Source organism: Temnothorax longispinosus, chromosome 3 (assembly GCF_030848805.1).
Source record: "Temnothorax longispinosus isolate EJ_2023e chromosome 3, Tlon_JGU_v1, whole genome shotgun sequence".
Classification (NCBI taxonomy): domain Eukaryota; kingdom Metazoa; phylum Arthropoda; class Insecta; order Hymenoptera; family Formicidae; genus Temnothorax; species Temnothorax longispinosus.
Genome location: NC_092360.1, coordinates 1718941 through 1734820, shown reverse-complemented (window position 1 = coordinate 1734820; position 15880 = coordinate 1718941). Strand labels below are relative to the sequence as shown.

The 15880-nt window shown below is 41.9% G+C and overlaps 2 protein-coding genes and 1 long non-coding RNA gene across 3 annotated transcripts; 1 reads left to right on the top strand and 2 right to left on the bottom strand.

The window, feature by feature from the left end:
• Window positions 1–1595: 1595 nt before the first annotated feature.
• Window positions 1596–3428, bottom strand: LOC139810485 (uncharacterized). Its single transcript, XR_011731403.1, has 3 exons — window positions 2640–3428; window positions 2431–2561; window positions 1596–2335 (listed from the first exon to the last, which is right to left on the bottom strand). It is a non-coding gene; the product is annotated as an uncharacterized lncRNA (long non-coding RNA).
• Window positions 3429–4020: 592 nt separating this feature from the next.
• LOC139809462 (protein unc-45 homolog B-like) lies at window positions 4021–5627 on the top strand. Its single transcript, XM_071772362.1, has 3 exons — window positions 4021–5034; window positions 5134–5559; window positions 5610–5627. The coding sequence occupies exons 1-3, from the start codon at window positions 4021–4023 to the stop codon at window positions 5625–5627; spliced, it is 1458 nt and encodes a 485-aa protein (XP_071628463.1).
• A 1830-nt stretch (window positions 5628–7457) lies between these two features.
• Window positions 7458–8867, bottom strand: LOC139809461 (uncharacterized protein T26G10.4-like). The gene has a single exon (XM_071772361.1). The coding sequence runs from the start codon at window positions 8865–8867 to the stop codon at window positions 7458–7460; it is 1410 nt and encodes a 469-aa protein (XP_071628462.1).
• Window positions 8868–15880: the final 7013 nt, after the last annotated feature.

The following is a 15880-nucleotide window of genomic DNA, read 5'->3' as shown; positions in this document are numbered from 1 at the left end:
TTATTTCCGATTCCGACACAGTAGGTAGAGGAGGGATATCACGGAATCACGCGTTCCATGTAACATTATTTAATATTTGAAAGCAACATTAAAGTCATAATTTTTAAACGCTGAACATATGAACACTAACGAAATTGCAGTTTATATGTATAATAATACATATTTCGAATATTATATTTTGAAATACCCGAGAAAAAAAATAGGTATAATATGGTCAGATTTAAAATACATTATTAAATATGAAAGGATCTAAATATTAGATATGAAAAGATCTAATTTTATATGATTATATGCCACCAGATCTAAAATTTGGCGTGATATGATCATATTTTTATGTAATCATAGTTGCCTTGATCTTATTATATATGACAACAGATCTGTTGTTGGAGCAAAAATGGGTCACGCATGTCAGATACGGGAAATGAAATATACAAAATCCTGATGTCAGCCACGGGAACAAGTACGTTAGTTGCTTCTCATTTTCTCTAATAATTTCTTTGTTAAGAGGGTAGCTGCGCAATCGAGACATTACCTAAGGGACTAGGTATTTTCTATCAGTCAATTTTCATGCTTTTTTATACGATAGGTTATTAATTATTATTGCATTGTTACCAATACATTTTACATTTAAATATCTTTAAATAAATCTGATGTTTGTCTAGTATGATTGGAAAAAGTTGTATGGACATCTTGATCTTAGAAATGGAAAATAATGGAAATTTTTTTTCTCTCTCTTTTCAAGTTTACTTTCTTTTTCCTCTTTCCCTTCTTTAGAAATTAATAATGGTTTATGGATTGTTGATAATTTAACAGTATTCTTCAACATTTTGTCTTCGTAGGGAAGCAGTGTGGTCTAGTGGCAAAGGTGACCCATAAACTGTGAGGACTCGGGTTTGAGTCTATCTGACTACAGTTGGAATATTTTGTCTTTCAGAAGAAATATATTACCTTGCTAGTTTTCTTCCAGAGGTACACCACATATTTTTCAAGAGATTTAGTATTAGTACGAATATTATAAAATTGCGTAAGGAGCCTTAAAGAGAAGCGTCTCCTTACCTGTGTAACACGGTTGTCTTTTCGAGCGCTCTGCTATCTTTGCCTTCTAATCTTTTTTTATGCCAATAGATTCTTCTTTATTGGTTTTAGTTTCTTCTACAATGTTTATGGGCAAATCTAAAAATGTTGAAACTTTTTTATTGAATATTTTTTTCTTAAAAGTGTCTTTTAAGAATATTCAATGCATCTAATTTAATCTGAATTTTGATATAGGGTATTAAAGATTAACTTAAAAATATTTGGGTTTGGAGGTTATTCCCAAGGTGGAGGTGATAGATATAGTTCATTATTTCTTGTCAAGAAGATCAACTTAGAATAATAAAGATGGGTTGAGTTATCAAATTTATAAAATTTTGCTTTGTTCTAAATTGATTTCCTTGATATTAATTTTAATATTTGTTCATCACGTGTGTGTGTCCTGCTTCAAGCAGATATTTTGTATTTGACTGTTTAAAGCGCGTTATTAACCTATATAGGTTAGTGGCGCGCTTTACTTTATTCAAATAATTTTATAACAACATGTTAAATAATTTTTGCGAATTCTGACAGCTACGACATAACAGGGACACTTTTATTTCGCTGCGCGTGCGGCCACGGAGCATGTTCAGTGTTGCTACATCTTGGCGGTATGACAGGAATCATAACCTGATTCCTGTCAACTTTAACGTTTAATATCTCGCGTCGCGGGGCAGAGCGACGCTTTTTTCTACCAGATTCGGTCGTTTTGAGCAAAAACACGTCAATTGAGCCTAATTTCATCGAAATCGGAGAATAGTGAGCTAAACCGAGAACTATGGCAAAGTAAACGGAAGTTCGCGTGCGCGACGACATTGAGCAAAGAAAAGAATAAATTCGTACACTTGCAAATACATTTATGCAAATGATCATATTCTCGAAAAAATAACGCGTCACTTGTTTAAATCGGTTAAAATATTTACATACTCAAACAATATGTTTTCTTGTCCATTTTGCAATTCGCCATTGCTTTCAGAAGTTGCCTTTACGAGTCACAGGAAACTCAAACACAAAACACAAAAGTAGCCACAAGTGCTTACTCTCCATCGGGTATTTGGCATCGAGCACATGAAAAGATTTAAAACATACTTCTAGGGCTTTTAGGTCCGACGGTACCATATAGCACTTTATCGATACAAACGTAGAAGCTGTCGATTTCGGAAAGAGTAAGTCCGACGGCAATGATGAAAGGTTGTACAGTCATACCAAGTTTCTTTATCGCTTCCCTTCGTTTCTCTTGGATGGTGGTCGTGTTGGCTGACAACTATAATAAATAAATAAATAAATGTCTTACAGACGTATACACTTATTAATTTTTAATAAATTTTATTTTAAATATATTTAAAAAATGAAGTTTACCCACTGCATGCACAATAATGCTATATCTTTGCATTCACTTATTGACGGTTTTTAGTGATTTTCTTAACCCTTGTTCGTCCTTTCGGTGGTATTATGTGTGGCAGCATACGTAGCTGTAGAAAGATTTTACTCTGCGCTTAAAAAAATTGTATTAGACTAGATGTATGCACAATAGCAATTTGCGACTGCTGATAGTAAATTTCGTTAACCATCGATCAAGTCATCAATTTGGAGCAGCTGGTTCGACGATTCCGCGTAACTATTGTTCTTCTTGAGTAGGCGAATTTTTAGAAGATTTGTATAAAAAGCCAATTTTTCGCAAGGACCAATTTTCTATGCTGAACTCTACAGTTGTCAACTTCAGGGAAGAGTCTACTTCTATAAGAGCGTATCTCTTTGGGTGCTTTAAAATTGGCCAACGTTCGAAAATTTCACAGACTTTTAACGTTTTCTGCAAATTATTGTCTTTGCGACGACATTCCGTTGTAAACTTTCACTTTGCAAGGACTACTTCCCATGGCTCTGTATGCATTTGGAGCCACGATATTGCCTCCGCGATAGCTTCGGTATCTACGAATAATACGAAACTGTATACTAAACACTTATAAAAAATGTATGTGTTGTGTATGTATATATATATATGTATATGTAGGTCCGGAAGTATGTTCCGGGACTTTTATTTTTGATATCGGTATATTCCGGGACATTTGGCAGTTTCCAGGATTGTCCTGGAAAAAATTCATGTCCTACGGCAATTTTCGGGACAGTTTTTTGAATTTGATTACATATATATGTTATATATACATATATGCGTTATATTCCAGGACTGTACATTTCAAAAAACGTAAACAGTCCCGGAACATACCTCTGGACCTACATATATATATATAATATATATGTGATTTCTGTTCAGTGCTCTGAATGTTATGTGATTTTTGCCTAATGCTCTGATTGTCATCTATTTTTTTATCAATATAATTTATTTCAAATAAACGTAGAATTGCCACTCACTCGTCCAGCATTGTCCTCAACAGGTTTAGAATTTCCTCTCGTAATTTTGGATTATTGCGATCAAAAGCTGGAATAAGATATTCCAGAAGATTCTGAGGCAACATGCATCCTATGTCCATAATTTTAACTTATCTCTGCATAGAAGAGATGCTAATTCATCGAGGTTATTTCGCGGTCGACTTCAATTCTGCATTGTATTTCGATGGGATGGTCGAACTCGCTTAACTGTAGGAGCTGTATGTATGTTTCTTCGGTGATGGGTTCTAAGTCTTCTAGCTCGCAGTCTCCAATATCTGTCAGGGACAGCGTTGTACCATTCAGTTCCTCGCTACTACAGTCAAATCCCAGCAGGCCATGTGCCGTGGTGCTGAGTGTGATCAGGATGATGGTCACTGCTATGCTCTCCATGGTTGTGTCGGGTGCGCTGCTCGAGCTATACTGCGGCCGACGGTCGTTGCGTCGCTCTTTTATACTAAATTCTTATCGCTATAAGAGAAGGGGGCACACTTATGGTGGGGATTCTTAGTTCCTAGCTATCTTTAGTTTATCTACGTGTACAATTCTAGGCGGGAACGGATGATGTATTGCAGCAGACAGTGGCTCTCCGAATGTATCGTTGCCGCTGTGACCAGAAAAGACAAGGTCGACGCGATCATAAATCAAGGTGTCAATATATTAAAAAAGCTGTGTCAATTTCAAGATGATTCACTTCGGGTTCGAGCGTTAGTGGCTTTTTGCAAGATGGGTAATTCCGGAGACTCAGACGCGACTACCAGACCGTTTGCGGATGGAGTGACCAAGGAATTGACCGAGGCTTGCAGACGATTGTTGATTAATCCAAAGAAAGAAAACAATATGAGAGAATGGGCCATAAAAGGTCTGTCGTATCTGACTTTCAACCCCGGAGTCAAAGAGAAGTTGATCGAGGATAAAAAAGCCATTCATATGATGATCGAGATCGCCAAGACTGGTGATCAATCGGTTCTCTTCGGCGTGCTTACGACGTTGGTGAACTTGTGCAACGCTTATGACGAGCATGAACTTGAGATGATAGAATTGACAAAGTTTGTCAAATATCATTTTCCCGAGGAATCTGAATTGGACGACGACGACTTGGTAGAAAGATTGTGGGCATTAGTGGCCGCCAATGTGATCAGCGTTCTGGTGAACCTCGCCAAAACGGACAGTCAGAATTGCAAGGAATTGATAGCGCGCGTTTTCAACGCGATATGTATTCTAGAGGGAGTGAGAGAAATGGTTGTTGATGAAGGTGGCACGGAGGCATTGTTGTCGTTAGCGCTGGATGGCACAGTTGAGGGAAAGAAACAAGCTTCGCTAGCTTTGGTCCGTTTGGCACTTACGAAACGTCCTGAGGTTATATTTCCCGGTCAACTACTCACGGAGTTTGTTCAACCCATCGTAAATTTTCTGAACCCAGAGTGTTCCGTTAATGAGAATTGCCAGACTCTAACAGCTTTGTGCAATCTAGCTAAAGTCAACCACAGCATGCGAGAACATATATTCGAAGAAGGAGTATTTCAGAAGATTGAAGGCTTTAGGTACAAGGGAGATTATCTTTTGAGATTGGCGTCTGCAAATCTTATAAACATTTTGATATTAAGCCGTGAAGTCGCTATTTAGTATTTCGAGCAGGATAATTCTCGAGTTGAGTATCTTATGTTATTGTACAAGGACGAGAATCAAGATATTAAGTTTGCAGCAGCTGCAGCTCCAGTGAAGCTGACGGTGGCCAACAAAGAGGCTTGCAAGAAAGTTTTCGACTCGAATTTCTGGCTGGAATTCCTACGCTCTTTACTCACCAATCCAAGCAATAACATACAAGAAATGGGTGTTATATTTGTGCTAAGTATGATAAGAAACGTGGAAGATGTTACTGCAAAACTCATCGAAACAGGCATAATGGAACTACTGAGAGCATTGAGAAACAAGAACAGTACCGTACAGAACAAGAACATCAAGGAATTGACATACATTGCTTTAGAGGCTGTTGCGGAACGATCTAGTAAAGAAGCACTCAGCGTAAAAATATGGGAACGTGATACAGCATGTCGATTAGGACAATTAGACCTTCTAAATCGTTTGGAAATAAAGTTATGGGTATATGAACGTACTAAAAACCTTGTACATACCCTTAAACATATACTCAGAATTCGGAAGGATACTAACAGGACGATGATATCTTTGTTGAAAAAGGACAAAATATTCGAAATCTGCATGCCCTATATATTCTTTATATTTCAAATAAAGTGCTTTAAATAATAAAATAAATGTTACATTTATATGGATATTATATATATGGAAACGTAATTCTAAGAGAATGCTGGAAGGAAAGAAAGGAGGAAGAAAGCAGAGAAGATATACAAAATTGGTCGACAGAAAGTAAAGAGAGAAGAGAGTACATACAGAGATGCGGCATGAGTGACGAAGAACTGATAAGGATAGGAGATGAAGGCATTGAATGCATGGTGTTAAGAGACAGAGAAGTGGATATGCAGGAGAGAGCGGAAAAAATCGAAAACTCAAAAGCATGTAAGGATTATAAAGATGTCAAAATAGGATGGCTGCCTAGATATATCATAGATGGGGTCAGAAAAGGGAAGGAAAAGATAAGCCTAATAGCGAGAATGAGGTGTGGAAATGAGATAAGAGGGAATATGTATTGGATGAATGAGGAATGGAGAAAATGTAGATTATGCGGGAAAGAAAACGAAGATTTGCGACATGTAAGTATGAGATGTGAAAAAGTAGAGAGTTGGAAGAGAAGAATGGATGATATGCTGAGTGACGATGGAGCAGGGTATGGATGGATGAAAGATTTAAAAGAGATAAGATTAGAAATGGGGAAAGAAAAGAGTAAATAGTTTAAATGTAAAATCCACAATATATGTATTGTTCAAATAGTTTATAAGCAGGATCGTAACAGCAATATGTAAAACCGGAAACAGGATTTGACAAATGTATAGATGTGTAAAGTCTGGCAGGCTAAACTGCTATGTAAGCACCAGAAGGTGAAGCATTAATAAATAAAAGCCGTTTATTGATCAAACGAATTCCCCGGGGGCGAAGCCCCCGGGGTACATAATACAGAGTGTAAGGCACGGCTTTAGGCCGCACGTCGGTCTTAATTAATTACATGGGCGAGGGACAAGAGGCCCCCCCGCCAGTGGGCCAACGCAGGACGCGCTGGGGGACTAATGCCAGACGCGGTCAGAGGCATATATAGAGTAAAATATCACAGCTTTATGGCCCCTGGGCCTATCACAGTAAGTGGACGTCAGAAATTAAAACTGACCCAGGGGTTCGCGTGCGGCATATCTCGCAGATAAAATAAAATATTGCGCTGACGCTTGTCTCGCGGTCACTCACACTCGGGTAAAATACAATATGAAGCAAGCGACATTCACTGTCGGAACATACATGCCCACACAAATAAATACGAGAAAATAAGAATAAAATTAGGGGTAAAAAAATACATAATAGGGAGAAAAGAAAATAACGTACCAAGTACGAAAGTATATAAATACGAAGAACAAGAGTAGAAAGAAAGAAAAAGACAAACAGTATAAAACGTCGTAGGCAGGACATCGATCTATTTACAATAATAATTAAGTGGCCTGCGTGGCCACTCAATGTATGAAATAATAATAAATTACGCGACAATCATACTCGTACCACATAAAATCACAAAGGACTGAAGAAAAATTAGCGCCGCTCCTATTCGCTGGTGGGCTAACGCCGGCGAATTGCGCGAGGCGGAGTGGCCGGTACCCCATCAGCGGGGGGACGCGAAGGAGCGGCGTACTGGCGCACGCCGGACACGTGCTCCACGTAGATGTCTCTTGACCAGCGAATGGTATCCGAGACAATGAGACGGCGCATCATGGTTGCGTACGCGCTGCCACGCGCAGCAATCTCAGCACCCCCTCATTGGTCGGATCCCAAGAGCCGAGGGCGCCAACGACGAAGGCCGTCACGACTACACGGTACTCCTTGCGCTAAAGCGCCTCAGCAAGGAGAGAATACTTGGCGAGTTTCCTCTTCCTTACGTCCTTGAACGCCTGCCAACGGTTCTCAAAGGGCACCGTCACGTCGCAGATAACGACACTCTTGGAGGACTTGTGCCTGATCACAAGATCAGGCCGTAGCCCCTCAAGTTCCCCCTCAACGCCCTCGACCCGCTTATCTCCCCGGTTCACCCGTTTATCTCCCGGAAGCCGACAAGCCTTCCAGAGACGGTGCAGGACGGCGTCGTGCCTCAGCTGTATGGCGGCCGAGTGGACGCCGCAGTGATTTAAAACATGGGGAAGGGTCTCAGCTGCCCCACCGCAACGCCGACACCTCTTGTCCGGCTCCCCCCAACGGCGTGCACCATTAAGAGGGAGGACATCCAACTTGGCGCGATGGATAAAGCGCCAGTCGGCGAAGCGGGTGAAGCTGCCATTACGGACGAAGTGATTGCTCGCCCTCGCCCGCAACGACACCTCGAACACCTTCCCCTGATCAGGCTTGCTTAATAGCCGGTCAGTATAGAACTCTATCACAGCTGAGCGCAAGCGATATACCACCTGGGAGCGAGCTCCTGGTGGCATTTTCACCATCGCGCCTCTGGCACTCCGGCATACCACCATCATCTCCTCGGTAGCCGCACACCATTCCCACCGGAGCGACAGTCTTTCGGACTGTCTCCGCGCGGCATTCCGAGCACTCGACCACAGGGAGCGCTCCCCGCCGTCTCGCATCCGACCCTCGAGCGAACCCGAAAGGAAGGACGCGAGCTCCTCGTTAGTTGGAGGATGACCGATACGCCTAGCTACAACCCCCCGCAGCGACGCCCACGCGAGCCCCCTGACCGTCCCGTCGCCAGCCGTAAGCATACGGAAGGCGTGCGCGACGGACAGGACGTCCACGAGGTCGGCGAGCGGAAGCAGTCCACAACCCCCCCGGCTGGGAGGGAGGTAAACTGGTTCCGCGCTTGCACGCTGCGGGAGATTGAGCCAGGTTTTAGCGGCCCTCCGGACCAATTTGTCCGCAGCTACCAATGGACGCTTCTCCACTGCAACCCCCCGAAGCAGAAAGTCCATCCGCGGCAACAGGTGAGTTGCAACGACTTCGACTCTCTGCCACGGGGTAAGCAGGGATCGGTCTACCGCCCGGAGACCCCCGAGCAGACCATCAATGGTCTGAAATGGCGTAGCGTCAACCGAGAATCCAGTCGGGACGCCAAGGTGATGATAAGACTCGCTCTCCGCCAGATGATGAACAGGCTGTCCCTGGATTTCGAACGTTGTGGGCAGAACCCTGCTGCCCACCCCCGTATCGACGTGCAGGGTGGCACATTTAGCAGGGTTGAACCGCAAACCCTCCGACAACGCTGCGTCCTCTACGGCGGCAAGAAGCCTCCGCATTCCCTCGGGCGAATCGGCAACGAGTGCAATGTCGTCCGCGTATGCTAAGATGTTAAAGCGTGAGCCCAATAGTTCCAACCCCGCATCAACCGCAGCGGCTGCACGCAGTACCACGTCAATATTGAGGTCGAAATCAATCGGGTTCCACGGACAACCTTGCCGCACTCCCGAGCGAACAGGGATGGGCGCAGTGAGCCCGTCGACCGTTTACACCCGCGTGGAGCAACCATCATACATGGACTTCCATATATTAATGATGCCCCCCGGCACCCCGGCGCGAACGAAAGCGCGGTGGATCGTCGAATGGGGGATTGACCCAAACACATTGGAAAGATCCAACCACGCAACGACCACCTGCCGCCGAGTCCTCCGGCAGTGCGTCAGGATCTCTTGAAGGACGAAGTTGTGCTCGTAGCACCCCTCGTCCTGCAGGAAACCCTTCTGCGCCGGACTTAGTTTTTTATTCCTGATCGTCCACTCGGTCATACGATCGGCGATGAGCGCCGCAAAAAGCTTGGGAGTCGTGTCTCCCAACGCGAGAGGGCGCCATATTATTTAGATCATCCCGGTCGCCTTTTTTATAGACCAATACGGTCTTGGAGGTCTTCCAGGACGCGGGGACTGCCTCGAGCCTAAGGCACGCATTGTAACATGCGGTGAGGAGCTGCATGCCAGGATCCGCTGCACGCAGGTTACGGTAAGTGATACCGTCGGGACCCGGCGCAGAGTTCGTCATACGCCGGACCCGACGATCCACCTTTTGCCACGTGAAGGGATCCATAAGGCATGCAGCATCCCCGGCCTGACTCAAGGGAGTAGGTTGCTCCGCTTCCACACCAGGGCCGGCCAGATCCTCCTCTCCGCAGTATAGCCCTTCGAAATACTGCTGAACCCGCTCCTTCGGCACTTGGCAGAAGTCAGCGGATCCCTGCAGCACCTCTCGGACCGCCTTGCGTCGTCGTCGGTTCGCCCTGTACAGAGCCTGAATGCGGGTCGCTTCGCGCACCCAGCCACCACGTCCTTCTCCCGACTGCGAAGGAGGGCCGGCCGGTGCCGGCCCTCTATTATCACTACCGCCGTCTCGCCCTGGGCGATCTCCCTCGCCCCGACGGGCCCGCGCCTCACGCGACCGATGTGGACAACAATCGCGAGCGCCGGGCGCACCCCCGCGCGCCACACCCGTTGCATCCTCCCCGAAGAATGCCGCGACCAAAGCCGCGAACTCTCCAGGTCCGCAATCGAGGCAACGGCTTCAGCCCGCCCGGCCAGCTCGTCGCGAGCAGCCACGCGTTCCTCCTTGGACCGCTTTGCGGCGGCCGCAGAGGTCGGTCGGCCATCGGACGGCTGGACAGGCGGAGCTTCCACACGCTGCGGACGTCGGCGGTACCCCCCGCCCCCGCGTCGGCAGTTGTTGGCCCTCGGCGGTGTCTCCTCGCTCGCGCCGGGGCCGCCGGTTACGCGTGCCCGCGGCCGACGACCCATCACGCCCCGGACACCTACGGGAACTCTAGGATGTCCGAGCGTACCTCGATCCTCAGCACGCATTCCCGCTGCTCCTCCGGGCTCGTCTCCCCGCCTCATAGGGTCCACTCCACTCCTTTCCGGAGAATCTGAAATATTAACAATATTAGGACAATTACTAGTTAAAGAGTTATTATTATTAGAAGCAAAATTATTCGCCGGCGTTATTGGGGGCGGGCTGTCGCCCCCAGAAGAGCCATCGCTCAGCCGGCGCCTCGCTCTTCTCCCTGGGCGCACCATCCTCCACGGCGCACCAAGCGAGTCCCCCTCCTCTTCACAAATTGAGTTGTCCGCATATTATATTTAATGTTAAATATAAAAAAATTTGGAATTTGATGAAAATAGTAGTATAAATTTCTTTAAACTTAAAATATCAAGCCAGAAAATATAATAAGACTTCTGAGTAAATTAATCTAATATAGAGATTAAGAAAGCGCAATGTTCAGTTTTATATTGGGAGCAAAATTGATTTGTTTATTATTAAATCTCATTGTTAAGAAATTTAATCTCGTAAATTCAATTAATGTTTTGCACACGACAAGAGTATACTCTTTTATTATTCTAAATATTTTTTGTATTATACTAGTTTCTTTCGCTAATGAGTTAAAAATGCGAAATTCTCGCGTATTTGCCTTTGTTATACTGAATTTGACAATTAATTAATTTTTACCGTGCAAAACGAAGTAATTAAGGATCCGAAAAGATTAATGACGTTTGATAACAAGTGTTAAATATCGAAATTCAATTTTCATAAAACATACCCACCACAGGTCATAATACCTTCGTCGTAGAAATCAGCTGCAGACCTCTCGTTTTAATTTTGCCTTTAATCCCGTGTTTTTCACAGTCGTAAATTTCCGACATAGCCGAGCTTTTCATTAAAATAAATTCTCTTTAATACAGCCTAGTAGCACGTACCGGTTTTTTACATCTGTTACTATAGAAAATATCCGTTCCGCTTCGGCATTTGAATGTGGAAATGTTAAAACTGTTTCTACTAAAAATTGTAAATTTGAAAATACTTTTTGGCCATTACCGTCTTTGCAATCAAATATTTTTTCCACATTTCATCGATTTCTAAAGAGGCCAATTCTTTTTTCTGTAAATTGTTAAAATATGTTGGTAAAATTACCCATTCGACTGCTAATTTTGTTATATCTATTTCTTCTAATTTTAAGTGCGCAACAATATTATTTAAATCGGTAATTTTAAATCTACCTACATCAAAAAGAGCTATTTCGGGATCCAAAAAAGTTAATTGTTCAAAAAAATAATCTTTATAAGGCAGACGTTTTATCATTTCGCGGATTGCTGTTTTATAAAACTCTAAGCATTTAAATTTAATTTCCCGAGCGCATTCTAAAGATAACGTTGCTAAATGTTTTTATGTTGGGCCGGTGATTTTTTTTCGTCATTTAAAATGGAATTAAAAATCCCCCAAAAATCACACATCATCTGAGGACTACAAAGAATACTTTTCATGGTGTAACCGATTTTTTAGACCGTTTTTCTTTCGTTTGTAGCTATGTAAGCAAAAAATTTTGATTTTTTGGGATAGTCTTAGTTTTTCGCTGTTTTCAGGCCTTAGAATTTATTTGAGACGAATTTTATCGTATGCATCTTGTTGTGGATAAAATTTGCAACAAAAAAGGACCTTTGTATTTTTTTCGTACGATAAACGCTGATTTTTTTATTGACGCGCAAAGTTATCCAATATTGCGCACAGGTTGGATAACGTTTGTTTTACACCAAAATGATTATTTTTTATTAAAATTCACGTGATTTTTCGCATTATTATTGAACCATATTGCAAAAAAACCAAACAAAAAACTTATAAAACGATAAATTGTGCCGTGTTGTCTCTTGCCTTGGGACGCGGAGGACCGGCGTTCTCCCGTTTGTGATGGAGAAACTTTGATACTAGTTTCTTAAGATAAGATTTCTTCGCGCTCGCTGGTTCCGACGATTCTTTTTTCGTTTGAGGATCGTGCGGAGATTCTTTATCAAATTTATGTCGAATCCCGTATCTATCATAAAGTTTGCGCGTTCATCAAGAAGATTTTTACTCGGCAAAATAACAGAAGGCGGTTTTCCGATTTTATTGCAAGTTTTTACATTTGCGTTTCTTCTCGAGACGCTTCCGGATTTACCAAGCGCACTCGCGGGCGTTCGTTCAGCGCTGCGCCTGCTCACTGGGCCCGATCTCGGTTTCCCGAATTCTCTTGGGCTCTATCGCGTCGTACGTTTTCAGAAGCTCTGTTTTCCCTATTGAAATATTGGTTTCCTTGGTTTTACAGATTATTATTATATTGTCTCTTGGCATTAAAAATTGCATCATTAAAAATTTGCATTAAAAATTGCATCATTAAAAATTGATGACCGCGATTGCTTCATGCAACATTTCTTATGGTTTACAGAGAACATCATGTTGTTCTCTGAAGTTACAAAAAACCATAATCTCTTGTGTGTTTTATCTCTAAATGGCATGCATTCTAATGATTGTCTAAAAATACGGTATGTGGTATCCCAGAATCATTAGATATGTAAAATAATATCCGTCTAAATTTGAATCTTTTTACAGGGAACTTCATGTTTTGGATTATCCAGTAGAACATATAGTTTCTTCTCCTGATGCAAATACAGCTTACATAAAAGTAAGAGATCGAATATTTAAATACACAAGAAACGGAAAACTTGAACAAATATAACGTTAAGCGAACAGTGCGAGCAAATAGAAGTTATACGAATTGATTCAAAAGATATCCTTGCTCTGTCTCTGGAAAATAGTTTCTTGGTCGACGGAAAAGAAATTGCTAAGAATATTACAAGTTTTTACGTACATTCTGATTTTTTGCTTCTTACAACACTGCAATGTACATTGATTTGTGTCTTGTTGAACGAAGTTAATATAAAGCAGCTAAGTAAACGTGATTTAACTATATCCAGCCCTGGGATTTAAATATGAACGAGATTTTATTTGCGGGTAAATACGTACTTTTTATAATCTCTTTTATTTTGTATATAGCATATTTTTCTGACTTTAAATATATCGTTACAGGTATCTAAAGACGATTCGAAAAAGGTTCTCGTATAATAACGGCGATACCGTACGACTTAAAAATAATTTTACAGCTGCCTACAGCCAATGTATACAGCCAAAGGCATTATCGGTGCATATACTAAAATGTTACCTGACTAACTGTGATTATTTGACGGCACTTGCCATAATGACTAAACAACGTATAAACTTGAATTTATTATACGACCACGATCCACAATTATTTCTGGATAATGTGAAAAAGTTCCTAGAAGATCTTGTACAGCATAAGAAGTTAAATTGGTTGAATCTGTTTTTGTCAGAATTATAAAATGTCGATGTCACCCGTACAATGTACGCGTTTTGTTATGCAGATCGCCTTGTCAAATCTGACGCTAGAAGTAACAAAACTACAATTAATAAGGTAGACGAGATCTGTAAATTATTAAGAGATGCCATGGAGAAACATCAAGTTGCGGATAATTTAATACAACCAATATCATGATAAGCTTGGTGAAAAATCAACAAAGACAAGGATTGGAAAATGCACTTAGTAAAATAAAGCAAGTGAAAATGTTGGAGGATTCACAGAGATCAGAGTTACGTGATTCTACCGTATCCGCTCATGAAGCGTTGATATATATATATATATATCTATCTATATAAAATAGAATGTCTGTATGTATGTATGTATGTTCTTTATACACTCTTAAACTATTCGACCGAATTTTTACTTGCTTTATTTTACTAAGTGCAACCAAGGGGTTCTCCCCGGGGATACCCGCGACCGAGGTTATTCACGATCCGGATTCCCGGTTACCAGAGAGTCTGATCGATTCTGATTCTGATAGGGCGATCGAAATTATGGTATTCTACGCGTTTATTTAAAATATATTTTTCGAATATTTGCTCTATTTCCATGCACTCCATGCAGAATTGCTTGTTGCAAATTTCTTCACGAGTTATAATTTCGTGAAACGCGGTGCGCCGAACTGCACTAAAACGCAGATTTATTGCTGTTTCCGCGGACGTTTCTTCTTCTTCTTCTACTCTATTTCCTCTTTCATTGTACTATTAACTTTTTTATACTATTGAAATTTAACACTAATAAATTCTTATAATTTAAAGTGATTCCTTTTACTTTACACGTTTTTTTAGTGCGACCGTTCGGCGTACAAACAATATAGGCGTAAAACTTTGGCTTACCTGACACGAACGTCTCGATATAGCTACCGCGGCCGTAGCTCTTGAGTTCCTCCGTTATGTCACCGAGGAAGTTGCCGGTACGCGGTTTGTACTCATTCGGATCACCTGTACTTAAATATATACACGAGTCGGTATCGTAATATAAAACGTGCTTCTCTAACGATTCTAAATACTCGTAAAGTTTTAGACGCGCTTGTGCTGTCGTGTACGCCGCGATCACGACATCGTCAACGGGGAAGCCACGACGCGGCCGGTCGGGGTCACTAGAGGCACAAATCCTTCAACAGATATCGTAAAATCGTTACGTGCGTTGTAGAGTACCATACTCTCGAAGCCTTCACAGTCAATATCCAGCCACATCGGATCTTTTCTTTCGCTAACATCTTTCCACTAATCAAACAAATAGCAACCGTATACAGAGGGTATATGCATTTATGATCCATTTTTGTGTGGAATCCGTTGAGATTCTTCATTCCTTTTTTTCTTTTTTCTAGTTTGTCATCACTGAGTTTCAGTGACCCTCTTATTTTCTTAGATGGTGTTGGCACTGTGGATAACTTCTTTGGTTCAGATTTAGCCCCTGGAGGAGTCTGCGGTAATGAACTGTTAATAGGTCCAGACACCGTTTTGGTCTTTGGGGAAACTTCCTCCTTGCGTCCGCGTTGCTTTCTTTGGGGCTTCAGTTTTAACTGAAGATTGTTCTTGGTTCTCCAAGTCAGCGATTTTCTCGGTTTTCTGCATATTTTTGCTTTTGCGTCGAGCTCCGCTTTATGCTACCAAATAATTAATAAAAATTTGGGCCTTACTTACCCTATACAGGTCTTACAGGGCCTGTATATATACTACTTGTTTGGTGACGTCCCGGGGTAAGGGACTACGGAGTTCACGTGAATACGCGAGATTGTCACGTGAAACTATTCGGAAAATCGCGTGATTATCCGAGAGCGTCGCGTGCCGGTTTAGACTATGAATTGATCGCTCAATAAACGACTTTATCAAATTATATGCTAGTTATTTTCACGTTCTTTTAAATTCTTTCTAAAGTATTTTATACTTTTACTATAATACAATAGTAATATTACCTAACATTAACATTATCATTAACATGCGTTCTACTAAATCTATGGTTTTACAATAATATCAATATTATTATTAATATTATAGAATAATATTAATATTATCATCACATGCATCTAACAATAAGTTTACAATGATATTAAGATTACTATTACTACGGATAATACATTGT

Excerpts from the sequence above, each read along its gene's own strand:
- LOC139809462 (XM_071772362.1), top strand. The coding sequence starts at position 4,021 with ATGTATTGCAGCAGACAGTGGCTCTCCGAATGTATCGTTGCCGCTGTG. Across the intron at positions 5,035-5,133 it reads ATCTTTTGAGATTGGCGTCT|GACGAGAATCAAGATATTAA; the intron begins GCAAATCTTATA and ends TTATTGTACAAG.
- LOC139809461 (XM_071772361.1), bottom strand. The coding sequence starts at position 8,867 with ATGCGGAGGCTTCTTGCCGCCGTAGAGGACGCAGCGTTGTCGGAGGGT.